The 27,875-nt window shown below is 48.6% G+C and overlaps 1 protein-coding gene across 2 annotated transcripts in view; it reads left to right on the top strand.

The window, feature by feature from the left end:
* The window catches only part of CAPZB (capping actin protein of muscle Z-line subunit beta), a 128,120-nt gene that overhangs the window by 50,399 nt on the left and 49,846 nt on the right, over nucleotides 1-27,875 (top strand). For both annotated transcript variants that reach the window (XM_054571653.1, XM_054571652.1), the window contains exon 2: nucleotides 4,470-4,559. In XM_054571653.1, coding sequence (XP_054427628.1) covers nucleotides 4,470-4,559 — 90 coding nt within the window. The remainder of the gene's footprint in view (nucleotides 1-4,469; nucleotides 4,560-27,875) is intronic.

The raw sequence follows: 27,875 nt of genomic DNA, 5'->3' as shown, positions 1-27,875 counted from the left end.
ATGGCAAAGGAACCAGGAATATACAATGGGGAAAGGATGGTCTCTTAAATAAATGGTGTTGGGAAAATTGGATATCCACATGAAATAGAATGAAAATGAACCCCAGTCTTATACCATACACAAAAATCAACTGAAATTGTTTTTAGTTATCTGATAACTTTAAAAGAGCACATTAACATATATGTAAGATTTAGCATCATGATATTATGAGCAACCTCGGACCCACCATTTCATGAAAGATCAATATGAATATCAACTTTTGTCTTCACCTAGTGCCTTTCCCCCTTAAAGCTACTCTTCTCACTCTTCTGAATTTTTTTATTTATCGTTCCCTTGCCTTGGCTATTAAGAAGGAAAAAAAAAAGCCTTGCTATGTTAATTTAAAATGTGTGTGTGTGTGTTTATGTCTAAATTATAGTTCAGCATTTCTTGGTTTTGAGCTTTATAAAAGTGGCAGCACCCTCAGTGGTCCCCTGGGGCTTTCTTCTTCACTCCCACCCTCATTCCATTTCTGGGGTCACTCTCGTTGTTGCATGGAGCTTATTAGCTCATCCATGTTTTCCTCGTCGACTCGGGCCATTTCCTGTTTGGGCCCCTGAGGATTTGGGATGACTCCCATGCAGAGGGTTCCAGCTCACTCTAATTTTAACTTTTTACAAGCTGTCATGAAGCTTTCCCGTGTTGCTTGGCTTATGGGAAGCTTTTAGTCATTTGCTAACTTAATGAAAATTAGATATCCTTAGCCTTAGAGATTCATAGTGAAATATTTCCAGTTAAGATTAATTGGGGTTAATGCAAAATATGAGATAAACCATTTTACAACAGTTGATCCCTTCTGAATCCCAGTATGTTCTGGATTAAAGCTCCCGTGTAGCTAGTCTTAACTACGTCTGTGTTTTTATTTTAGTTCTCAGGAAGACTGTTAATATCCAAATTGATTTCCAAAGACCAGAAGTTCTTAGGGGTTATGAGTGGTCTGTGAAGTAGAATTGTATTTGCAGTTTTCTGGGGCCTTCGCTTTGATTAGAGTCTGGGAGTCTGCAGTCCCCAAAACGGATTGTTTCAAACCAGGGTTTCTCAAACTTGACTCTACTGGGACTTTGGGCCAGGTTGTTGGGGACCGTCTGGTACATTGTAGGATATTTAGAAGCATCCCCGGTCGCTACCCGTTAGATGCCAGTAGCTTCCCCTCCCCCAGTGATGACAGCCAAAATGATCTCCAAGCATTGCCCAAGAGACTGGGGGGGCTCATGGCAAGGGCGCAATAGTCCCAGTGGAGAAGCACTAGCTCCCACCTTTAAAAAAAAGTAGACAATTTTTTAGAGCAGTTTTAGGTTCACAGCCAAGTTGAGCGGAAGGCACAGAGGCTGCCCCTGTAACCGCTGCCCTCACACAGGCATCGCTCCCTCACTATCAGCATCGCCCGCCAGAGCTGCAATTGATAAACCTACCCTGGTACCTCATCATAAATTAACACTCATCGTTTCCACTATGGCTCACTCTTGGCGTTGTGCATTCTGTGGGCTTGAACAAATTTATGATGACACATAGCCACCATTTATGGCATCATACAGAGTGGTTTCGCTGCCCGAAGACTCCTCTGTGCTCTTTCACCCCTGCTTCCCCTCCCGCCCTTGGCAACCATTCATCTGTTTGCCGTCTTTACAGTTTTGTCTGTTCCAGAATGCCATATGGTTGGAATCTGACAGTGTGTAGCCTTTTTAGATTAATATATTAATATTTCACTTCGTAATTTACATTTCCATTTCCTCCATGTCTTTTCATGGCTTGATAGTTCATCTCTTTTCTCTTGTTTTTAAATTTTATTTTTCAGTTAATTACAGTTTACATTTAATATTATTTTATATTAGTTTCAGGTGTTCAGCATAGCGGTTAGACAGTTTTGTACTTTACAAAGTGTTCCCTCTCCCCATATTTCTAGTATCCACCCAGCACCATACATAGTTATTACAGTATTATTGACTGTATGGTAGGTCATTGCTTTTCAGCCTGAGTAACGTCCCTATCTGGAGGTACTATGGTTGGTTTATCCGTTCCCCTACCAAAGGACATCTTGATTGCTTCTAAGTTTTGGCAATTATGAATAAAGCTGCTGTAAATATTTATATGCAGGTTTTTGTGTGGACATAAGTTTTCAGGTCCTTTGGGTAAAAACCAAGGGGTGCTGTTGAATTGTATAGTAAGAATATGCTCAGTCTTGTAAGAAACTACCCAGGTGTCTTCAGAAGTGCTTGTACCATTTTGCATTTCCACCAGCAGTGAAGCAGAGTTTCTGTTGCTCTACATCCTTGTCAGCATTTGGTGTCATTAGAGTTCTGGATTTTGGCCATTCCAGTAAGTGTATGATGGTATTTCATTATAGTTTTAATTTACATTTCTGGGTGACATACGATGTCAAGCATTATTTTATATGCTCATTTGCCATCTGTGTACCTTCTTTGGTGAGATGTCTGTGAAGTTCTTTGGCCCATTAGTTTGCACTTTTTAACTAGCTGACTTGAATAAGGTTTTCTATTCTTGCACAGCCAAGAGGGCACATAACTATGTAATGGAGTTTGAACACCTAGCTCCAATTTAGAGCAACAGGAAAGACTTAGGGTTGGGTTGGATGGGGCAAATGTTATAAAATATATTTAAAATATTTAAAACATGTATTTGCATACCTATGGAAAATACTCATAATCAGACACATGCTGTATGAGTTAAACAGGTATTAACTAAACTATTGCAAGAATCCTCTGAGGTAGATATGCTCTGTTTTATGGATAAATAGAGGCTTGTAGAGGCTATTATTCAAGGCCATAAATTAATGAATGGCAGAACTGGGAATGGAATATAAGTCTAGTATCAAATCAGCTAATCTGTGTTCTCGACCTTAGAAGTGTTAGAATGTCTTCCCGTGCCAGCGGGCCAGGCCCATGGCACCATGGCCTTGGCCAGGTAGAAGGCATGCCCCAAGTAGGGAATTCATGGTTGCTAGAATGTTGCACTAAGCAGAACAAGTGCTACAAAGTTTCTGGTGTATGTTTCTTTATAGGGTAGCTCAGGTTGTTGTGTGTCCCAGAATAGTCCCTGACAACCATCTTGAGCAGAGGTTTTTTGGTTGGTTTTTTTTAACCTTTTAAAAAACAGCCTGTTGTATATGGCCCTATTAGTTACCTGAAAATGAAATTGTTTCCAGTTTACTTAATGTGTTATGCTTTTGAAATGACTATAAAGTGGATCCTTGTCTCCCAGCCTGTTTAAGGTTAATATAGCAGGAGTGTAGATAGATGGTCTGAGTCAAAAGATGGTCTGAGTCAAAGGTTATTTTTCATTACAGCCAAATATGGCATTTCCAGGATTACTTTGTGTATTTTATGAAGATTATTCAGCTGCTTGATTTAAAGCTTTTAAAAACCCTGAGATTTGTCTGACCAGAGCAGGATCGGGATGCCGCTCAGGTAGTACTCTGATGGGTTCTGTTGGGGACTCCATCTGCCTTACGTGCATTTCTTAGCATCTTTACCATTTTACCTGGCCCACCTTTCTTACCTTATTTCTTGTTGGACCTCCTGAGGTCTGGCCTTCCACGTTATAGCACACTCTGCATGGGATTGTCTTTGCACTTTTCCTTCTCCCTCCATTATTTATTAGATACTTAGAGTGACTGGCACAGGGTGGCTCTCAGTAAGTATTTGCATCGTGAAATTAAATGAGGAGAGTACTATGAAGCACGCAAGGCTGAAAGAAGGTGCTCAGTACACCAGAGTCACCTTCATCCCCCCAGGCCCCTGGAGCGGTGTCCCAGGCCCTTGGAGCAGTATGACGGCAGTGTGTTGCCTTGTAGTCCACTTGGCCAGCAAGAGTGAGCTCTCGGCTGTAAGCGGTTCAGTTCAGGTCCTGGTCTTTTGGCAAGGGCCAGGCCCCAAGGAAAATGCACCCGGCTTTAGTAGAATGAATGAAGCACTTACACTGTCCATTGATTTTGCCACTTGTTCTTCGCCTGGCCTCTCTGGCTTGGAGCTCAAGGAACCTGGCCTGGTGATGCTTTCTGATACTACCTGTTTAAATCCAGGTTATAGCAAAGGATAAAGCTTACTCTGTGTTTCAAACATGCTCCCCATAGAACCAGCTGGGAATTAACGCGTGTGCGTCTCCCATAGTCTGCTGCATTAGAGAAGAAAAGCTGGGGGAGGGCTTTGAGATGTGGGTAGAAGAGGGTCACTTTACGAACTCTCTAGCCTATTTCCCACTTCTTTGAGTATCTTTTGGACGCCTCCACTTGAGACACACACTGCTGTCAGAGAGGCTAGCAGTCTCCCTCTAGGAGATGGGACGGGGAGCCCGCTGCTGCTTGGTCTTAGAATACCCTGGGCAAATTGAAACGGCAAAAATGCTTGTTGAAAGAGGGTTCTTGGTGTTTCTGTTGGCAAATGACTGAGACACTTTTGTTTCTCCTTTCACAGAGTGATCAGCAGCTGGACTGTGCCTTGGACTTAATGAGGCGCCTGCCTCCACAGCAGATCGAGAAAAACCTCAGCGACCTGATCGACTTGGTACGTGCCGTGCTCTCATGGCTTCCTGTGGGGCTGTGGCTCATCATTGTTTGCTTTCGGTATTTTTTTCCATGCAGAATGCAAAACACACAGGAAACCTCCTCTCTCTCCAGCCAGACACTACCACTGGGTTACAAGAGTCCTCCAGACAGACGTTTCTTTGGTTGTCTTATTTTCAGCACCGCCTGTGTTAGTAAAGTCCAAGATAGGAATTCTGAAGTTGATTACAGTCCGTCTTCTTGCTTGTCCCCAGTCTCTAGAGCTCTCCCCTAGGCCTGGGGAAGAGGCCACATGCCCAGCAGGCGTTCCGCACATGCGGTACCAGGCTCTGCCTGCCTCTCGGCCGCTGGGGAAGTTTCTAGCCAAAGCGGTAGGAAATGCTGCCCTGTAAAATGCTTCAGTGGCTTCAATTCTAGTTTGAAATGGCATAAAACACCGAAGTTGGCGTTTGAAGATCTCTTCACATCTATTTTTTAAATATTTAATTTTAAGATGCAAAATTATTGGTCTCAAAATGATGCCTGAGATGAAGTGGGACCATAATATTATTTGAAAATGCTTGAAGTATTAAAAAATGTCTATAAAGTTCTGAGAAATACTGAAAAGAGGTAAAATAAAATAAAATCAGGCCCCAAGAGGTCAACTGAGTTACTACCTCATTTGGCCAGTGTGAGCTCCAGCGCTAACTCCAAGTCCTCTGTTCTCTTCCTCTGTCCCCTGTCGTCTTGGATATAATTATCACCTGCCAACCCTGGCTCATCAGCGAGGTATCTTTTAAAATAGTGGTTTGAGAACTTGTTCGTATACTGGGGTGTTATATTTAATTTGATTGTATGAATTCTAGACAGTTTTACTAGAAAAGAAACAGGACTGCAGGAGACTCACGTCATTCACAGATAAAACCCTTCACAGGGGCCTGGAAGGTCCAGCGTGCAACTGTTTTATATTGACAGGGACACGGGACTCCCAGCTGAGAGGCAGCTGTGTGAGACAGAGCGGAGCCTGCTGAAGGAGCTGTGAGCCTGCTCTCTTTCACGTGCGATAATTCAGGGAGTGGGAAGAAGGAGGGTTCACGAGGTAAAAGGTCCAGACGAGAAAGCCAGCCCCAGGGGCTTGCAATGGACGTGGAGGGGGAGGGGAAGTGTGATGGCGCCTGGCTAGACAAGGAACTTCTTTGGATGAGCAGTAAAGAAAGAAGGTGGAATTGCGATACAAATGAACCTCTTGTATGCTCAGAATCCAGGGTCACAGACCGAGGGCCAGCAAGGTGGCAGCAGCCACTGAAGTGGCCTTGGTGTAAACACGGGGTCTGGCTGGCAGGACCCACCTGAGACAGTGGCGGCCCCCCTGCTCCAGCCACTTGTTGCCCTGTGCGGACATGATACCTGTTGCTTGTTTTCCTGTATTTTTGGAGGAGCCATACACTTGGAGTTGTAGGTGAAATATCCTGGTTTTTAAATATTGGCCCAAACATTGGATTGGTTAGATATATTTTGTGTAGAATTTAGGCACGTGCCTGGGAAATGAGAGTTGTGGGGACGGAGGTCAGGAAAAAAAAAAACAGTCTTTGCTGGGAAATAATGAAGTATTTTTGGATAGGTAGAAAGGGTCCTTTAAAGTCAGGAGGGCTCGAATTTGATGTGATGGCTAGTTGTTACCCACAGCCCCCTTACTGAGCTTTGTACAAAGCACTTGTGCTAAGCAGTTTGCCCGCATGTCTCTATTTAACTTGACAGCTGTGTAAGGCAGCACGGCGGGATGCAGTGTGGATGGGCTGCATACTTTTGCATTTCCTCTGTCAGGGAGTTTTGAGGGTGCTATGTGAAGAAGTGGGCAAAAGTGAAGGTATGATCAGGTCCCTAACTTGGGCAGCAGCAGAGGCTTCTTTTTTGTCTAAGCTCAGCATGAAAGTGTGCTTCGGTGAGTTTGTTTAGTTTGCCAGTTTCGTTATGACTGTGTTTTACAAGTAAACCAAACATAGAACGAATGATGAGCACATTTTTCTCAGACTCATCTTTGTGTTTAACAAGCAATTTTGATTTTATGGCAACTAAAGCTATGCGTTTTCTCTGTGAGTCCCCCGTCATTCTTTATTTCAGAGATGTGCATGATGCTGCTTTTAGGGAAATCTAGTTGGCTGGTTCCCTTGCTGCATGTGCTGGTTGTGCTTAGCCTCAACAGGCAAGTTGCAACACTGATGGGAAATGAAGGCAACATCTTTCACGTTAGCCAGAATATTGGGTGGGAGAGATCAGCCCTGAGGTTCAGTTCGCAGGAGAGTGCTCAGACCCAGGTTGCGGCGCCACACTATGCCTGTCCCTGGTATGTGGTGTAGCACGTGGCATCCCATAGGATGCCATCAGTGCGCACTGCCTCGCCACACTTAACTTCGTCTTCTGTAGAATGTGGCTGGAGGAGGGGTGGGGGCAGGTGGAGGTTGCGGGACTGAGCCGGATGCTTTTATTTGTGTTATCATTTCCTTGACTTCCTATAATGTATATGTGACCACTTCACCTTTCCTAGGTGATTGAGATTGAGGAAGAAGCAGGGTGTGGCGTGGCGTGGCGTGGCGTGGCGTGGCGTGGCGTGGCGAGGCTGCCCCCGGAATCCCATTTCCTGCTGCTGGGGACTCTGCTGGGCGCCTTTGGGTCCAGTCACATGCACCCAGCAACAGGTCAAATGTGGGTGCATCTTCCTGACGTGTCAGCGTTATGTGTTGGAGGAAAAATGTTAAATAATTTTGGTTTGTTAGTAATCTAAACTATTAAAACAGATGTATTATGGAGAATAATTTAAAATTCACATAATTAAAATAATAATACCTGGAGACTTGAAAGACGTTTCCTTGTTAGAGCCAGACCTCTTAGGGTCATCCGTCCCCTTCTGTCCCCTGCTTCCCCGGGAGGCTGGGGAGGCGACGGCGTCCCCTCACCACTGCCTGGAGGCTGGCTTTGGGCCCGTCCGCCTCCTAAGGCTGAGCAAGAGGCCGTGCATGATTCCCATCATCCGGAACGGACTGGGGAATCAGTGTTCATGCTAATTTTTTTAAAATTTGAAGTATGATGAATGTCAAAATGGAAATGAAGCATGACTTCTCAGTGAATTAGAATCTGGTAAAGCATGCCTCATTGAAACTGTATTGACGTGCTTCAGAAGCCACTTTTTGATTAATGGTCTTGCTTCAAGGTCCTTGCTTTGCACTGTAGTGTATAAGGGGCATTTGAGCTAGTTTTGTGTGTTGGATCCTATGACGAGTCCTAGAAATCACTTCTTTGAATGTTTCCCTTCAATCACTGTTGTTTTTCTTAAACTTTCCGTGGGAATGACAGTTATATTTTTCTTTTGGACTGCATTTGTAAAATTCTCTTATCCTTGTCAGAGTTGGTCTGTGCTGAGTGTACTGCTGTGGCTCTGAAGCTCCCTTGCAGTTGTAGTTTCTCCCCAAAGCTGTAATTTCAGAAAACTCACACTGTTACGGGTCCACCTAGAAGCAGTGTATCCGGGCCTTTGTTTCATGTAATCTGGGATCAGTCAGAGGTTTTCAGAGCCGCTAATACACTGCTCTGTGCAAATTGCCGTCATTCTTGCCGTGCTCACCTGCCTAAAATAATGAAGGGGAGGAGGTTGTTTTCAAGAAAAGTCTCCAATTTTAAGACGGACAAGAATGCTGGGATTTGCCAGCATTCCCCATGAAGAGAATGGCCTCCCTTAGATGTTGGAGCCAGAGAACTGTAGGCAAATGTACCCGGTCCACCAGTGGTCCGATTACAGAGTAGTATTAAAGAGAAATGTGGCGTATGCTTGGCAGCTAGGCCAAGGCAGCCCAATTTATCATGCCAGATCGGCTTGCTTTTCTTCTTTTCTCTTTCCAGCATCGGAGCTTTTGCTGCCTTGGGATTATAGTGCACACTCTGGTTGGTGGGAAATGACCTTCTTTTGCAGATGGTCAAAACATCATTTTATTACATATTAATCCCATTGTGCTGGAGTAAAGCCAGCCAAAGTCCATTGTTAAGCTGTTTCAAAAATACTCACAGGTCCATGTGGGCCAAGAATCCTGTGATGCTAAGATGCTCCCCTGGCTTCCTAAACTTTGACCTTCTATGGCTTTGCTCTGCACACTGGCAGCGATAGCTGGGGTGTATTTTGAGCCCTGAGCTGAAGAAGGAGTTTGTTTCTGCAAATTGGCACCTTTGCCTTTCTAATCTAAGAGCAAACCAAAAATAGCCAAGTCTCTGTTTGCACTGGGCACTTCATTTTTAAATTCCTTTTCTTTTCTCTGCTGTAGTCACCCAAAGGTCCAGTTCTTGAGTGTCCCCAGACTTTAACCAAGCAAGGCAGAAGACAGCAGAGCTGGCCGGGAAAGCATCTTAGCCATCCTAGCCGGGCTTGCAGGTTAGAGGTGAAAGAGACACCCAGCTGCTCTGACGGGGGAGTTGATAACTTGATCGGTTTTCATCCCAGCATATGCCTCTTTTTAGAAGCCAGAATTGCTCCCGTGAAGGAGAAAGGGCCAGCGGGGTTCAGGGCCTTGTGCTGCCACACCCCCCGCCCCGCCCCGGCCCCACGATACCTTTGCTTTGAATGGCTTGCAGAGGCCGCCGCCTCTAGTTTGGGTGGTGGGTGTGATGTCTGCATAGGGGCAGGGGGCCCTGGCGGGTTAGGAGGCTGAGGGCACGCGGTGCACTGGGGCTCCCTGGGTGAGGAGTGGAGACCTGCAGCTTACATTTCTAAGCACCTGCTCATCGTGACTTCATCTGCCCACGGAGCCAAGCTCCCACACATTGTGACTGGTAAAATTAAGGCTGATATATGTAATAGCTCATTAATATCGCTGATTACCTGAATTCTGCTGAGCATTGTTACTCCTCCTTCAGTCTCTAATAGTTAAACCAATGAGACCTGCAAGTACTTTTCCCCATGACAGCTGTGTGGAACGAGGAATCACACTTCATTCTCTTCCCAGGTGATGAAGACGTGCTGGCTTTTGGGGGTCTTGAAGGCCAGATGTGGTGTGGTTTAGCTGTGGTCGAGAGTGAGCAGGCTTGTGTTTTCTGGCCTAGTTTCCCCGATTATCGTTGCTATTTAAAAGTCTCATACCAGCATTTTTTCTTCCTTAATTTCAGAGGCAACATCTCAGATGTCTTCTCCTTCCTAAAAGGGTCTTAGCTGAAGGAAGTGAAAAGTTACCGTATTTTGTTACGTACAGTGCACTCCTGTGTATACTGCGCACCCATGTTTTTGGCCCAAACTTTCAGGAAAAAAGTCTTTTTTTACTTTTAAAATTCAATTATTTATTTATTTATATTTAGAAGCAAAAACGATTTTCATATTCCATGGTATTATTTTGCATACAAATATAGTTATTGCTTTCTAGAGTTACACTTTAAAAAAAAAGATTTATTTTTAGAGAGAGGGGAAGGGAGGGAGAAAGAGGAGACAAACATCAATGTGTGGTTGCGTCATGCATGCCCACCACTGGGGACTTGGCCCACAACCAAGGCATGTGCCCTGACTGGGTATCAGACTGGCCAGCCTTCGGTTCGCAGTCTGGCACTCAGCCCACTGAGCCACACCAGCCAAGGCATACATAGGGTTACACTTTTAACGCATAAGCATACATAAAATAATTAAAAACATTTACATAGATATGGAAATAATACTACCCATGTATAATGCTTATCCTTATTTTTCCCTCAAAAATTTGGGCAAAGAAGTGTGCATTTTACACAGCAAAATATGGTAATGGATTCAGTCACATTTACTGAGCACCTCTTATGAGTGAGGTGCTGTGCTAAGCCCTGGGAAGAAATGCAGCCTTTGTTCCTTGGCTGCCCTTCTACAGGGGGGAAATTTCAGGGATCCTAAAACTTGATCCCCAATAGAATAACTTTGGTTGGATTCTCTTAGCCTATTGGTCCTCACAATGACTATTGAGCTAATGAACTGAGTTATTCGTACCGTACTTAACATCTCTGTGCCAGACACCATTGTAGGTGCTGCAAGTACGACGTGAAAGCCCTTGCTCCATCATGCTTCCATTTCAGGAAGTGCAGTATTCAGGAAAGCTTCTTCTGAAATTGGCCAGAAGAATGCAGCTTCTTCTTGGCCATGGTCTGCTTTGCACTCTTACTGTTGAACAGATACATAGCAGGCATATTTATTTGTCTTTGCCTTTGAGTGAAGGTGTTCTAGGCCCTTTAGTGGCTGTGCCCAGCTAGCAGTGAGTTTTTGCCGTCTTCTCTGACTTGGTGCTGGCTGCATTTAGTCTGGCCTCTCACTGCTGCTCAGATTCTTTCCCCGAAGTATTCCTGACAATAGAGGGGAGCACATCCAAAAGTGGCTGCCTCAAGTCGAGAATTTTGTTTTGTTCTTTTCAAAACTGTGTTGCAATTCATAACACGTCCATGCGCAAGACATTTTAATATAAAAAGAATGCTTTTTCCACCAAAGCCAGGTTGATGCTCCAGGAAGTTGGGCCCTGTCCCCCTGGGGACATGACTTTGCTGAGGCCCACCGGTGCTCTGGGACCTTGTTTGGCGATGCCGGTTTGTGACTGTGCCTCCCAGAGGGCGGGGGTCCGCCTCCCGTGGCGCACACCGCTGATGCACGGGCCGGGGCCTTCTCTGTAGCCCTGGCAGTTGAGGAGGGGTCTGCGCTGCACCGCATTTGCTGTGCCTAAGGAAGTGTGCTGTGGGTTTCTGTTGGAGGTCTGGGAGTCTGGATTCCCTTCTCCCATTTGTCAGAGTTTGCTGGGAAGTGCCCCCTCCTAGGCTGTATACTGTCTCTGGGGCAAGAACGGGGGCGATTGAATCGTTGGTAATTATGCGACAACCCCTGCATAGTCTCTGTTGTACTCGTTTCTGAGCTTTCCTACAGGCTATGACACTGTGCTTCAGTCCCCTTTTACAAGGGGAAAAAGCATTCCAGCCAGGGGCCTCCAGCAGCATTTTAATGAACTCCATTCCTTGGAAAGTTGTGGTGAGCCCTTTCATGCACGCCTTTGCTCTGTGAATGGATGCAGCTGTGGTGACTGGAGCCAGGGAGAGCCAGAACGCAGACCCCCGGACTCGGCGCGGAGGCGGCCCCCTGCTCCCTGCCCGCTGCTGCCTCTCCAGAGGGAAGGGGGCCTTTTGTGACCCTACTGTGTTACTAAGACAAGGACCCTGCCACCTAAGTGCAGCCTTGGATTTGTGCCAACGTGGCAGCTAGTCAGCCCTTCTAAGATGCTGTGATTTGCTTAGAAAGAGGAAATGGGGCTTCCTGGGGTGCCCACACCTGACCTGCTCCCCCAGAGATAGGGCCAGAAGTTACCCAAAGTTCTCATGAGTTCTCTTCTAGCAGAGCAACACACCTTCGTTTGAGTCCATCAAGAATGAGATGAACTAACTGCCTCCCACATGAGCCGTCCAAAAAATTAAAACTTGAACCTCAACGAATGAAGGGGCCATTCACTTTGTGTGTGTTTGTGTTCCTTGGGGAGAAAAGGCTGTTCCCAGGGGCTGGGGGACAGGGCATGAAGACCCTGAAGACCTCGGAACTGAGGGCAGACTGACTAGAATCCGACGGCTTGGAAATAGGCCCAGTGATGTACTAACTCAGGATTATAGCACAAGTCATGGTCATGTTTCACTATGAGAAGATAGTTGATTATTGAAAAAAATTGCTGAAACCACTAATGACTTTGAAGGAAAACAAGCTAAATATCTATTGCACAGCAGGTACCCATAATCCTCGTGGACTAAAGAACTGATATTTAAATGAACATGAAACAACAGGGAAAAACATCGATGATATTTAATATTGAGATTGGGGAGGCCTTTATATGGCATAGAAGCTAATGACAAAAGGCTGGCTTTGGTATATGCAAGTTTAATTTCAGGTTGAAACAAAATAAAATTCAAAGACAAAATACAAACCCTGAAAAAGCATTTGCAGCTTATGGCAAAGAATGTATCTCCTAAAATCTTCAGAAAACACCTTTTGAGGTTGTTAGTATGATTGTCTCCACTTTAGTTCTGTTCCCTAAAACTAAAAGAAGAAGCAGGGGCTTCGGCAGCTTGTCCAAGGTCACCAGGCAGTGGTGGAGCTAAACTTTGAACCTAAGCATTCTGATTCCAAGCTCCCAACCATGTGCGCTGTTGCCTCCAGCAGTAAAGAAAGGTTGGACCCTGGCCAGAATGGCCCAGTTGGTTGGCGCATCATCCCATAACCATAAACTTGTGGGTTCAGTTCCCGGTCAGGGCACATACCCAGGTTGTGGGTTTGATCCCTGTCTGGGTGCGGACACGGGTGCGGGCAAGTGTGACTCCCCATCCAGATGCCTACTGTCCCTGGTCTTAGCGCTGGTCCCGGTCTGGGCGCATACGGGAGGCAACCAGTCGATGCTTCTCTCTCTTCCTTCTCTCTAAAAGTAATGAAAAAAAAGTGTCCTGGGGTAAAGATTGAAAAAAAAAGGACTACCGTGTGGGGACCAAGCTCTGGGTACACAGGTGATCACAGAGGAGATAATGCACACAAGTCTTTTTGTCTTTGCTGGTCAGGAAAGTGCAGAGTAAAACAAGAGAGGACGGCTGGGAAGGCCTCCTTCCCCGATGACCCTTCCTCCTGCTCAGTGGGCGGATCGCATCTTCTCCTGGATGCAGTGTACCCTCTCCCTGGCTTTTGTCAAACTTGTCAGCTCACCTTGATGCTCACTGTCTTGGGGAACCAGGACAGTGAGCAGTTGCGGGGCGTGGTGCATTCTGACGGCTCTCCAGGAGTCTCGCTGACCACACTGTCACGTTTAAGGTTCTGAGAAGTCCTGCAGTGGAAAGAAAAGAACCTGTTTTCCTTTAGCCCCTGCATTTTTCTAAGTTACACTCATGGAATCCACTTTGGGGAACATTGACTCCTGGAAAGGTTCATAACCTACACGTCAGACGACCTGGATTCTAGGCCCTTCTTGGCAATGGCCTTAAGTGTGATATTAACCAGCGTTTAAATTGTCATAACTTCGGTAAAATGGCATAAAAGGAAACATAGCTTTCCTTATTTTATTTTTTCTTTTTCAAAAAGAGAACTGCTTTAGAAAACTTGTAGATCCTTCAGTAGGAGGGGAGGAAAAGGTGGGTGGGGGGAAAACACCATTGCATATATTAAGCAAATCTTCTTGGAAGTCAGGAAATGGGGGTTGTAGCTTTGGGTCTGCTGCTCACTTGCTTTGTGATCAGCAGGTCTCCCTGGGTCTCCGTGAAGTTGAGGGCCAGATGGTTCCGGTAGCTGAGCTCTGTTACCTAGAACTAAACATCACCCTGGACACCCTGATGTTGATGTCACCACTTTCATACTCCCCTTTTGCTGGCAGAAGAGAGACTGGTTTCTCTCAGGCCTGTGACCATATAACTGCCCCGTAAGGTAATATGTGGCAGAATTGCACAGGCTGGGGCGCCTGGCGGGTTTCCCCCATCAGTCACCAGTCCCTGGACAGAGCAAAGCTGACTGGGACTTGAATTTTGTCTCTGTCACCGTCCAAGGTACCTCGGGCAGGTTACTGCATCTCTCCGGCTTTCCTTCAATATACGTGGCCGGGATAAGAAAGCCGAGTTCCCAGGGCAGTTGCCGGGATTTGGGAGTGTATGTAAAGTGCCAACATGTGCAATACCTGTAAGACAGGTGCTTAATAAATGCTAGCTGATGCTTTTATTGATTACCTTCACAGGCTTCTTAGGACCCCTTTGTTAGCCCCTGGGTCCTGCATGTCTAGGGGCTGTGCCCTGGCGCCCCAGGCAGCCTTCCCAATGGTGTTTTCACAGGTGAACACAGCCCAGCCTCGGATGGGGTTTATAACCCAGCGTAGACTTGTAAGGACTTGGTTTATTTAATCTGGAGGTGGGGGGGATTAGCAGGCTCTCCACTGAAGCATTGTGGTTTTTTAATTTTTTATTTATGAACTTTTTACAGAGAGAGAGGGGAAAGGGGGTAGGAAGGGGGAGAGATTTGTTGTTCCACTTACTTCATGTGCCCTGACCTGGGATCCTGCAACCTTGGTGTATCAGGATGATGCTCTAACCAACCAAGCTACCGGCCAGGGCTCCACTGAGGTGTTTTAGACGGTCGTGAAAGCTCCCCCTGCCTTCCCTGAACTCTCAAGGTTGGGATCCTTGAAAAGGAAGCTGGGAAACACCAATGTCTACCACCCCTGAGTGAATAGAGGAGGTCAGAGTCAGACTGTGGCTGACCGGTTTCAGGACTAGGAAGGACATTTGTCATTCCACAGACACCTAACATCATCCTTTGTTGTTTTGTCCTCACAGGAGGTGGGCTCTCTAGATGGTATTGGTCTTCCCTTGCCCCTTCCTGGTCGTTGCAGCAGGCACTTTTCCTTCCCCTCCCTCGGCTCCCTGATTGCGCCCAGTTCTCCCTTGGAGTGTTTTGGAACCCATGGGGCTGGGCGGGGGGTGGTGGCTACACAAAGTGGTTGGGTGGTCTGACTAGGTAGGATGGGTCTTGAGGTTGATTGGACCGTCCAAGAACATTGGACCAAGAACATGACATTATAGCCTCACAGGTCATTTGACCTCATCACCTTTACTTTAGCCACCAAGAGGTTCACACAGTCACCTTTATGTTGTCCAGGACAGGACACCTGTGAACTCTGAAGCCTCAGGATTCCTTTCTAATGTCCAGTTTCCGGCTTTCTCCTGCCTTCACTTCCATTCAGTTTACAATTCCATCTTATCAAGACTGCTTATCTCTTGTTTATGTCTTGAACCCACATCTCTAATCCCCCTCTCCATGGGGCCAGCCGAGCCCTGGGCCTTCCTTTCTCCAGTGTTCTCCAGCCATGGGGGTGTTTCACAGTCACCCAGCAGTGGGCCTCTGTGCCTTGGCTTTTCCCCCCTCAGGCCTCTCCTGAGTCCTTTTCTTGGTGGGGAGGCTATTTTAGCAGTTCCCCTTCTACTGCCTGTTCACAGACGTGATGCATCTGAGGTGCCACCCACCAAGAAGTGCAAGTTTGGGATGGGCTAGAAGCAGAATGACCATTTATTTTGCACATTCTTGAAACAGATTGGTTATGGTTATTTAATGGTTTCTTCCACCCCCGCATGCACACATATACTCGCTTTATTTGTCAGGTTGAAAAAGCCTGTTTTAGTATATCTGGAGATCAAAGTCCTATAAAAATCTTGGTCAGTTGTTTTTAGGGCAGCTCCGAGTCTCAGATTGTTAGCCTGAAATGTCTGCTTAGGAGCTTTGGGATGTGATATTGGCGAGCACCTTGAAATTGAAAGGTCCAGCTGAACTCACCTCTCATCTTCATCACGTCTTAGTTGTGTGACCTCTGAGTCTCAGTTTCCTCATATAGGAGGTGGGTGTGGTGGCACTAACTTGGGGTACTAGAGACTATGCAGGTAAACGTCTAGCATAGTGCCTGGCTGCCCGCATGGGGTTCAGAGGTCACATCCAACTTGCACAAGCCTGATAAGCCATTGTACAAGTGGGTAAAAACCTTGCTGGCTTCCTGGTTTTCATTGATGACTGTCAGCTGCCAGATACCGTTCTAGACCATTTACATATTTAGTTTATTTAAGCCAGACACCATAAAACTAGTCTTCTACCCCCATTTTACATAAGAGGCAACAGAGAGAGGTTCATTGAGTTGCTCAGAGCCTCACAGCTAGTCAGTAAGTAGCTGAGTCAGAATCATCCCCAGGCCCCCGTCTGACGCAGCCGCCCACTCTCCCGCCATGCGCCTGTGCCCGCAGCCTCTCCGGGAACAGCTTTCTCCCTGTCACTGCAGGCCACCAGCTGACAGCTGACTCTGAATATAGATATCATCACCGTAATTAGCGCCAGTGAGGACTTACTCAGTTTCCTAGAGTGTACGTTGAAAGGGTGTCCTGTTCGGGCCTTCCATTGTTAGAGATGACGTGCTGATGGGGACGGAAGCGTCTGTGGCAGTGACCATGTGACCCCGTGACTGTGGCTGCCACCACCATGCAGCATCACAGTCCCTGTTCAGTGTTTGCCGAGAGATTGGAGGCGGGGGCCTCCACTACTCCCAGAGGCTTGCGCGGGGCTGAGGAAGGATTCCGCCCTCCTCCTTTTTTGGGTCATTGGCCCTCATCAGGCCGGACACTTTTTATTCATTAGTCAGACGGTTTGCGGTTGCCCCTTTGCCACATGTGCTGCTGCCTTCCTGGACCTTGTTGCACTCACAATTAAGATTCATTAGAGGCCCTGTCAATCACACATGCATAGAGCCTGCCTATGGGAGGCCTCGTGGAGGGGCAGTCCAGGCCTGCGCCTCCTCCCGCTGTCCCCCCGGCCCCCTGCCCCATCTCCCACCCCATGTGCCCTGCAAACGATTGCCAATCAGATCCTAGGCGCTTGGTGTGCAGGAGAAGAGGTATGAACAGCACTTGTGAAGCTCCAGATTTTCAGGTCCTGGTGGGCCTGCTACCTTTTATGTAATTGAAACCTTCGAGCCAAGTCCAGGATTGATGTTACAGATGGTGGTGGTAGGAGTTTTGTCAGATGGAGGCTTTGGATAAGTATCTGACAGCAGGCCATTCGGAGGAGAGAATCGAGCCAAATACAGAGGAGATTTAATTGCTGTTAATCTCCCTCTCTGCGCTTTCTGGAGTGTATAGGCACACATAATTACTATTGACTGGGAGCTAAAACAACAATCGCGGTTCAGAACAAAATTCTGTAGATTTGCCCCAGGCTGGAAATGATTATCCTTCAAACAAGTGGATTTTCCCCTTTCTGTCTGCGTGCCGAACACAACTTGGGGTAGAGAGGTGTGTCAGGCACATGAAAGTTGCTTACCACATCTTCCTCCGTGTGTCCGTACCTGTGTCATGGACCTTCCTACTTCTAAACACTGCGTGTTAGGAGAAGCCATGTCTCCAGCTTGTGTCACTCAACAGAAGTCGGTTTAAAGCGCTTCCTGTTAATTGCGTGCCGTCATTTTGTACTGTTAGCACCGGGGAGCCCTCTGGCTTCGAAGGACCTGTGGAATGAAATAATGTTCATTCCTGTCCCCAGACCCCGTCCAGTGGTCACATTGTTGGTGCTAAATAAATATTAGTTAGTGACCCCATAAACCCGCTCATCCCCCTACTCTGAGAGGAGAGGACTGTCTTTGTTACACTTTCTAAGCTGTGTGATCTGGGGCAGAGAGATGACAGGGGGCTGAGATGTTAACTCAGGCGACACAGCCCCGCGTCCCAGGGGTGGTGGCCCCAGCGGGTGGCAGTACATGGAAAGACAGTAAATCATTGAGAGTCTTTAAGGTCACCCTCACTGGGCGGGGTATGCCCTGAATATCTGGGTGGCCTTGATAAGCTACTTAAGTTCTCTGTGCCTCAGTTTCCTCACCTATACAATGGAGAGAAGTGTGAATTTACTACATCTTTCTCAGAGAGGGCAGCGGTGAGGGTGCAAGGAAGCAGTGTGAGTAAATAGCTTAGCGCAGTGTTGGGTGCAGACCAGTTGGCCCAGTGGATCAGTGCTAACCGCTGTGTGGAAGGAAAAGATGATGGGGGTTAACGTGCCTCATGAGCTTCGTGACCACACATAGTGAGTAGGGGAGAAATGCAGTCGTCGGAGCAGCTGGAATTCTTTACCGTTTTCTGTCACAGTGCGGCTGGCCTTTTCAGGAGGCATGCGCCCTGCGTTTTCCTCGCAGGCCAGGGTGCTGGGGGAGTGCTCCCTGAGCAGGCTCGGAGAGGGCGCTGTCTTCCAGCCGGGAATGGGGCGGGAGGCTGCTCAGATGCTGTAACGCCGCTGCCTCTCGTACTTTACCTCTTGGTCCTGACGGTGAAGGCGCGGAGCCGAGCCTGTGGCATGTGGCATGTGGCATGTGGCATGTGGCAGAACGGCCTCTGGGAGTCCAGGAGGGAGCAGGATCCAGGGGCGTTGGATGCAGCTCAGGCTGTCGGAGGCCGGTGCAGACATGGTTCCGCATGCCCAACGTGGTCACTTCTAAAGAGTGCCGCCTGCCCGCCTGCCCGCCCACATCCCACCCGTCAGGTAAAAGTGGGTTTATCCTCATTTTAGGGCAGTTCAGTGAACATTTATCGCTACTACCCCACCCCGTGTTACTGGATTATTCTAACAGGCCTTGGACCTCCCTGCCTGGAGTCTCCCTCCCTGCAGCCAGAGTAACGTTTCCAAAATGTAGTCCTGACTGTGACCCGCCATGGCCTGTCGTGGCGCCGCTCTGTCATCAGGATCAAGCCCAGGGAACAGTTTGGGCTAAGAACTCTTGGGCTGGCCCTGTCCGCCCCCTCCTGCCTCCGCCAAGGCCCCCCTGCGCCAGCCACGCTGGCCTGCTGCGGTCTCCCAAAGGCCCCCGTGCCCCGTCTTTTTGGATCTTCGTTGTGCTGTCCCCTGTGCCAGGAACACATCTCCACATCAGCTGTGCCTGTCTTCAGACCTCTGCTTGGGCCTCACTCCCCACTGTTCCACTCTGTCACCCCAGCCATGGCACCCGCCTTAATCTCAGTTGGAATTGCTTAATTATATGACTCTTTCACTGCCAGTTCAGCTCTCTGAGGGCCGGGATCTTGTCTACTTTGTTCACCTTTGTATGCCCAGTGTGTGGCACGTCCTGGGCGCTCAGGAAGGTGTGGTCAAACCCCTCTCGAGGGTTGGAGCTTGAGCTGAAGCACTGGGTCAGAGTGCGAACTAAGTAAGGTAATATTTGTGTCTTGAAAGAGTTCATGGTCACAGGGGAGACAGGTACCCAGATGGATACAATTCCAGGATCCCAAAGGAGAGGAGCACAGTGTTGTGGAAGCACCGCAGCACCGCGGAGGAGCACCAACCCCACCCTGGTGGGTGTTTTTTTCAGGCAAAGCTGCTTAGAGTAGGCGAAGCCTGAGATACCCCCTAATAGAGTGATAGGAAGGGAGTGAGCTGGGCAAAGGCTGAGGAGCAACAGTGTTTCCGCCCAGATTACAACCTGTGAATTGATACCTAGTAACTTCGGGCATTAGTTCAGGCCTCCTGGGTCCCTTGCCAAGAAGCAGGTGCTGGGCATGCACTCCAGTTCGCTGAGGACCTGCTGTTTGTTGCTAGTCAGACTTTTCAGATGGATAAGGGAAGGCACAGAGATCAATTGATTATCTGCAATTTTAAGATTAGAGCTGGGAAATGTGCCTTTTTCCTATATTACTCCATGTGCCTGCCTGCCTGAGGAAGAGCCCACATCAGTCCTTCCCTGGGAAGCCGTGACCTTGCTGGCTCTGTGGAGACCAAGTGCTTTGCAGAGCTGCCGGGGCCACCTGCCTTTGTCTTGTGTGATTTCACAGGGACCTAGGACTTTCTGGATGAGATCGTCCAGGCGCGCGCTCAAGTCCTGGTGCCTCTCTCACAGCTCTGGTCAGTAATAGGCGCTGCTCCCAAGGAAATCCAGAGTCAACTCCTGACTTTCCATTTTTCCTGAACTCTTAGATTTTGGTGGAGGAGAGGGCTGCAGGGTCTTTGCCTGATTGTTGTTACCCTCAGAAATAACTTAAAATTTGGTAACTCTTCTTATAGCTGCTAGGGGACCCAGAGTATCCTCCAAAGTAGAGTTAAATAGCCTGTTTAAAAAGATTGTGCCCCAGCCCTGGCTGGTGTGGCTCAGTGGATTGAGAGCCGGCCTGCGAACCAAACGGTCACCAGTTCGATTCCCAGTCAGGGCACATACCTGGGTTGTGGGCCCGGGCCCCAGTAGGGGGTGCACGAGAGGCAACCACACATTGATGTTTCTCTCCCTCTCTCCCTCCCGTCCCCTCTCTAAAAATAAAAAAAGTAAAAGATTGTGTCCCGGTGCTGCACTGAATGTCATGATGTTCCCTGAAAGAAGAGTATCCCTGTGGGTGTTGACTGTTTGGGGGATACCACTGCTTGCTTCTGCTTCCACCTCCTAGAAGTCACACAGGCAAGTGTTCATTCTGGGTGGAGCAGGGGAACATCATTTTTCTCTTTTATCACAGGTCATTTGCCCGTGCGTGGGACATTTGTCTTGGAAATACTTGTGAAAGTGCCATGTAATACATGCAAACGATAAATACAGTCCCTGGATGTGAGGGGTGTTTTGTTTCCCCTGAATTACGTTTCTGCCTTGAAGCGCCCTGACAGAAGAGCTTTCCTGCGTGCTGTCTAGGGGGAGACCCTGAGAAAGGAGAAAGTCTAGCCCGCCTTCACCCGGGCCAGGTGGTTCTCCTCTGTTGCTTTAAGGGATCCTGGGACTCCTGAAAATGTGGCACGGGACAGGACCAGGGGCTTCATTCTCGGTGAGAGCAGAATTTGGACCTGTTGATTACCCATTGGCTTCCGCACTCTTTGTAGTCCTGAGACCGTGCGGAAATCTCCACGGGGGTCTTTGCTGGTGCTCTGTGGGCTCCGCAGATCTTTCCCCGATTAAAGGGCCTCCCAGTGGTGTGCGTAGCTCTTCTGCCTCAGGTGCCTGCCCCTTTTTATTTGTGTTTAAAATACCTTCTTTCCAGAATGTTTGCTGCTTGGCAAGTGCTCTTCAAAACCCCTACTTTAATTTGGGGAGGGGGTTTTTCCTTTTCAGTTTTTATTACGCCTACGTCCAGGAAATTTAAGTCTCTTTGGACTTACTCGTACAGGTGCTCTTTGGTCATTTTTCTGTTACCCTCGATGAGTGTGTGTCTCACCATAGCAGTGGGAGATGGCAGTGGGCGCCCCGGTGTCTGTGCGGTTGTGGTTTCTAGGTGGGTGAGGGACTAGGCAGAGGTGTCCAACCTTTTGGCGTCTCTGGGCCACCCTGGAAGAGGAAGAGTTGCCTTGGGGCACACATTGGCCACGCGTTAAATACAGACACTAACAAAAACTGATGGACCCCCCAAAAAAAGGTTTTAAGTAAACTTAAGATTTTGTGTTGGGGCCACATTCATAGCCATCCTGGACCGCATGTGGCCTGTGGGCCACGGGTTGGACACAAGGATCATTTAGGTTTCACTCTGGGCAAAGTGAACTAAAGAGCTTAGTCCTCCCACGGCTTTGTTTAGTGGGAAGGAGTACTACAAGGTCAGGGAAGTCCTTCAGAAGCGATCTGACCCTGGTGAGTATCAGTACTGCAGGAGCAGGAAGCTACGCTGTCCAGAGATGGAGCAGATACTTGGTTCTTGTCAGCTGGAGCTGGGAGGCGTAATTCATCTGAAATGCCCAAAGACCCCCATTTTTGGGCTTGCCCTGATAGAATTGTCTAGCAGGAGGTTCGTCTGGCTCCTTCATTTTAGGAGCTGTGAGGCACCCTGTTGCCGGTGGACTCCACGAAGAGAATCTAAGTTAGGTCCTGCCTCCTGATTGATGAGAAATGCGAGACATCAAAGTGAAGTGGGGAGAGATTCCCTTCCCCTGAACCAGAAGAGGCAAACCAGAAGAGGCGGGAGAAAGGCATTTCCTTTCCCAGAGTGGTCAGGAAGCCCTGTGCAGGTTGGCAGGCAGTGGCCCTGATGAGTAGTGTCTGGGTCACCCCCTTAGAACACAGCTGGTGGGGGAAACCTTAAAAACACTTGAGGAGAGTGTGGCGTACTCAGCCTGCTCTCCCTGACATTTGAAATAGGCCAGGAATGTGGACAGGGATGGAGGGGAGCCTGTGAGGCTTGCGGAGGTTTCTAACTGAGGTTTCTGATGCCTGTCCATCACCAGCCACTTTAAAAGCTGGTGGCATGCCGCCCGCCAGCGAGGAGGTCTCCGATAACTGAAGGGGGCCGGAGCTGCTGGGGCTCTGTGCGGGGGGGGAGGAAGCATCGGCTGGGCTCCCCTTGAGTAAACAGAACTGGGGTGGGGCTCCGAGGGCAGGTGCTCACTCTTGGAAGATAGAAGAGGCAATTTGGGTTCTTGATACAAATAAAGAAATTTCCTGAGAACTTTCAGTGTGAACATGGAATTCAGGGGAGAAGGTCACGCGGTCACAGGCTGTTCACTCTTCCTCGTGTTGTGGGTGAGGAGCTCGCGCTGCTGTGTGTGTCTGTGTCCTTGATGTGTGCCCTCAAGGCAGGCCCAGGTCATGGTCGCTTCTGGATCTCACACAGTTCCTCGCTCAGTGCGTGTTTCCTTTTTCTTTATTTTAGGAATAACATCACAAACTTTTGATAAGCTCAGAAAGCCATTTCCTGGATGGTTATAATGATAATAAGTAAATAGATTAAGTCCTTTTCATTAAAAAAATTAGTTTGCATTCAGCACTTATGTTTCATTAGTTTCCAGAGTACAGCACAGCCCATAGACATTCACATAGGATGCAAATTGTTCCCTTTGGTAATTCAAGTGCCCACCCGGTCCCATAGATAGTTATTGTAATATTATCGACCATATTTCCTAGGCTTTATCTTACATCCCCATGCCCATTTTGTACCCACCAGTTAGTACTTCGTAATCCCATTACCCGTTTTAGCCCGCTCCGCAGCTGTCCTGTTCTTCGTTTACATTGCATCCAGTACTGCCCATGTCCTTCGCGCATAGCGCACCGGTGTTTCATCTGTGCCCCTCTCTCCTCTTAGACTCTGAGCTCCGTGAGGGTGGGGCACTCTGTGTAATCCCTCATACATTCAGGTGAATTTTATCAGGAGCCACAAATTTGAGTTTTGCTTCCTAATTAGCCAAACTGGAGAAACCAAGGTGCTCTCTGTACTGAAAGATCCAGACAACCAAGGGGATACATCGGTTGCTCCTGAGTGGAGCTGACTGCTTCCCCGATAGGGAGAACTTCAGATTTTCCTTTGTCCATGCATGGTCATTATCACTGGATGACTCAGTGAAGTTAAAACAAAACTCCATTTGAGACATTTACCAGTGGAAGGAATTCAGTGTGAAACGTTGTGGCCTGCCAATCAGGATGATTTCTATACTAAGGGGGTAAAAAAAACAAAGCCAAACCCTGGCTTGGTCTGGGTACGCCTCACGTAATGTGGGAAGTGGCTCTGGCCCAGTCTCTTTCAGACACACACACACACACACGACATGGACTTGAAAGGAAGCAGCGGCATCGCTGGAATTCTGGTAGACTGTTGAGCTGTTCAGAAGTTTGTGGTCTTGAGACTTTGGGGAGAGATGTGGTGGAAAGAGCCAGAATGCTGGTTTGTGACTCAGTGGCTTGGTGGCTCTGAGCCTCTGCTGCTGCTTCACAGGTCCTTGGCCTCCAGGGTGGCTCTCGGGACCCCTGGGGGGAGGTGCACTGGGCTGGCATCAGCCCGCTCATCGCGAAGCCTCAGAAGTGGTGGTGAGATTGCTTGCGTTCCTGGGCCCCACTGGCTCCAGAAACCTCCTCCCTCGTGTCGGGAGCTGAGAAAACCCTCTTGTACTTCATGGTGTTTTGGGGCTTTCACAATCCAAAATGCTTCCTGAGTGTCATTGCCCATGTCTGGCCTGGCTTTGTGATTCCTTTTCACATTTCACACCGCTGTCCCTTTACTGCCACCTGAGCACACGTGATTTCCCTGGAGCGTCCCCTCCACTGTGGCACGTGGGTCATGTGCAGTGGTGTGTCCTCCCCGGCCCTGGGAACCCTCCCGGATCAGTTGTTTCTGCATCCCCTCGCGGCGAAAATTCCCCTGCCAGGATCGCACGTACTTCTTTCTATGGCAGTAGGTCCATTTGTAGCTTTCAGGGAAGTGTAACCGTGGCTTTACATGCCTTTTATACAGCCCAGCAGTTTTTAGGAAAGAGGTTCACACTGACCTAATCATGCAAACCCCACTTTTGCCAAGTACTTCTCTCTGCCACCATTCAGTTGATGATTCTTGCAGCTGAAGTAATTTTTGCCTGGGGGTTGCTTTCCAGCAGAGTGGTTGATGTTGAGGGCTCCTGCTCTGGGGGTCGCGTGGGTTTCATTGAGTCTGCCACTGAGGTGGAGGGTGGAGATCCTGTCCTGCCCATGAAATTACAGCGTCAAAAATGAGCTGTGTTCATGTATTTTGACCTGCGCCCCCCCCCCGCCCCCCCCCCCCCCCGCCGAAAGATTTGCGGTGACATAAGAACGCAGCCAGTGCAACAATACTTCAACAACCTAGACTGGGAAAGCAGGCCCAAGGACCGTCTTAGAACAGGATTGCAGCTCTGTCCCTGCTTTCACAGCAAAGACTGTCACTGGGCTTTTGGTGGCACCCAAGAAGTGTGAGAGTGGGGCAGCCCAACAGGCCCCAGCAGGGTGGTCAGTTGTCCACAACCCAAGAGGGGGAGAGCTTGTCCCTCCAGCTCCGGAGACCAGTGGCCACAGTGCTGCGGCACTATCCCAGGACATCGGTCTCTTCCTTCTCACACTCTCTTCCCCCCACCCAGCCAGCCAGTCTGCAGTCTTATCTCTAGGAAAGGCCCTGGGGAGCATTTGGGGAGCTGGCCTCCCTCTGGACACACATGAGCTTCAAAAGATCAGAATTCCACCTGAGTAACCCTGCTTTTCCACCGTTCAGCGTGATCCTCTAGCGTTCACCGCCACTTAGGAGGCCTGTCCACACTAGGCACCAGGCAGTCCAGGCAACGTGCCTCTGCCCTGAGGAAAGACGCCCCTCGGATCTGTACGGAGCTGTAGGAGCTTAGACGAGAGGGAATTGCCTCCTTTCAGGGAGCTTGGAACGAGTGGAAGAGGCAGACCTTGAAGGATACTGAGGGTCATTAGGTGGTGTTGGGGGAAGGACGGATGTTGCTGGTGGATAGAGTGGCCTGGTGTGGAGAGACTGTCCAGGCTGCTGGGTGGAGGGGCAGGCATGAGATGGTTAGGATGCAGTGGGAGCCTAAGCCCACTTGGTGAGCCTCCCTGTTTGCTGCCCTCAGGCCTAGGTGATTGCCTGCCCCCTGCGTGGCAGCTTCTAACTCCAGCTTGGTGACTACAGTGTGGTTCTCAGTCCCAGGTAGTGTGTCCGGTGAGTGTGCCGCCCCTGGCTTCTTGAAGCTGCTTGTGTATTGTGGTCTGTCTCTCAGGGACCAGTCCTTAATTAGGAGGAGCAGGCAGCTTAGAAAGGCCCTGACGGCTGTCTGCGTACACAGGTGATGAGTTGTGCTCCTGGCCAAGGAATGGTTAATTTAATTAGGCTCCAGCACCTGGTTCATCCCTTCAAGGAAGCGTAAGGTTACATGTGGATAACAGGAGCCTTGTGTGTGCCCATGGTTGACTCACATATAGTGATTTTAATTTCTCCTTTCAATTGGTCTTCCCTTTGTTCTGCCCCTTCCTGACCTTTCCTTTGGAAAACCTTCTGGCCTCTTATTCCAGGCTGCAAGCTTCCAAAAGGCAGAGCTTTTGAGTCTTGAGTATGAATGCCTGAAACCCAGCCCAGGAAGTTTGCCTTTGTTTATTATTTATCTCTGGAGTGGTTTGGGGCACCTGCCTAAGAAAAGAAAGAGAGGAGGGGGCTTACTGTTTCTTGAGAAAGCTCTTTGTTGTTAATGGCATGCGAAAAATTGATTTCTAAGTGGAAGAAAACATTTGTTGGTCAAAAAACGATTTCCTGATGTTGGCCAGCTTCCTTTGTGTTAGACCCACAGTAACTGCCGCAGCAGCGCCTTTGATGACTGAGCGCCTAGTCCGCTCTGTGCACGTCAGGTGCCAGCGTCTGGATGTGAGGGGCGTGGCTCACTCTCATTTTAATGTTTCCGAAAGTGGGAAATTGTGTCTTACACTTAGCGTGCACATTAATGGTGTTCTCATTAGTGGTGCATCTTACAATTTACAGTCTTCATGAGAAGAATACAGTCAGTACTTAGAGTATCATTCTCAGAGTCGGTTGATAGCGTAATTAGAATAGAGGCTGAGTCTCATACCTTAGGACACCTCTGGCATGTACATCCATAATATACATTTTCTCCTGTTAAAAAAATACAGGGGCTGGATCTGGAATGGTTTGCGGCCTCCTTGTGTGTGTTCTTGAAGGTGGAGGCCTGGGAGGCCTTCGGTCCAGAAGGGTCAAAGTGCCCATTTCTTGCCAGGCTCTGTGCTGGGTGGCAGGCACAGGGTCCCCTCCTGCAGTCCCAGAGCGGCCACAGTGTAGCCCCTTCCTGGTGCTGGCTCCCTGTGTCTTCACTGGCCTGGCCCCTGGGAGGAGAGCCTTTGGTCCACGCAGACCTGGGGTTGTGTGCCATTGGCTTCTCTTCTCACCCCTTACCTCTTTGCCCAGCCAGATAGAGGGAGCTTTGGTGGGTCCGGCTTTGGAAGCGCGGGGTCAGAGTTTTGAGTTCAGCTTCCAGCCCCACTCGGCCCCTTGGGAGCCTTTTTGACCAGCCAGGTCCTGGGGTCATGCAGGGGACAGCCTTGCCTCAGAGCAAGGTGCTCAGTAACATTAGCTTGTGTGGCTTTTATCCTGTGGTGACATGTTTTGATGGCTCCCGGGTTCCTATGTGTAATGGTTGGAATGCGCTTTATGAGAGTGGGCCGTGTGCATTTGTCTTGTCTGCCACTGAATCCGTGGCACCTAGCACGTGCCTGGTGTGGGCGCTCAGCATTTACTGAGTGGAATGAATTTCTCTTTGAGGTGGGTGTTGTAGCCCCTGGTTCTGAGATTTAGGAAGGTTACACTCAGCCAGGAAGTGGCAGGCCAAGGATTTGAACACGTTTGATTTCAAGATTGGTGTTTTCCGGAATGCCACACGATAGATTGTTTCTGACACTAGCGTGTGTGTGACTAAAAACACTATGTTAAAAAAATTTTTTAATTGACTTAGAGAAAAGCATTGATTTGTTGTTCCGCTTATTTATGCATTTATTGGTTGATTGTTGTCTGTGCCCTGACTGGAGAGTGAACCCGCAACATTGGCGTAAAGGGACAACACTCTAACCACTTGAGTACCTGGCCAGGGTATTTATTTCTTTTTTTAATTGGGATGAGGGGAGGCAAACGTTTTTGCCTCTTGGGAAAAATAAAAGGAACAGATTGTAAGCGGAGACCTCTGCTGGCTACTGGGAGGGAACTCCAGTACCCTGAGCTTTTGCTGCCTCCAGGGAGTGGGCTGTCGTGATGCGGGGGAGTGGGGCTGGCCAGGACTCTGCCCAGCCATGATTTCACCCACATTACTCATCTGAGTGTGCGACCCAGCGAACGGGGTCTGGTTTTGATTCTTATCTCTCTGGTGGCGGGCGCCCAGCCAGCGGGCAGATCAAAAGATGGAATGTGTTCATTTGGCCATTATTTAAAAAACCGAGGTACAAGGGTGCACTTCTTAAAGACGGGGGCGCCGTGGATTAGATTATCCATGGGGTTGAACTGGTCTGGCTTTTGTGCTTTTTTAAGGGTTCATCTCAAGTTTCTTTTTCTGGTTGAACAATTTTTTTCAACATTAATAACTAATGGAGAAGGGAAGAGGAAAAGTAGAACC

The sequence above is a fragment of the Pteronotus mesoamericanus genome, unplaced genomic scaffold (genome assembly GCF_021234165.1).
Source record: "Pteronotus mesoamericanus isolate MK-2021 breed Mesoamerican mustached bat unplaced genomic scaffold, CSHL_Meso_final contig_221, whole genome shotgun sequence".
Classification (NCBI taxonomy): domain Eukaryota; kingdom Metazoa; phylum Chordata; class Mammalia; order Chiroptera; family Mormoopidae; genus Pteronotus; species Pteronotus mesoamericanus.
Note: the sequence above shows the minus strand (reverse complement) of the source record. Positions and strands in the feature narration are given on the sequence as shown.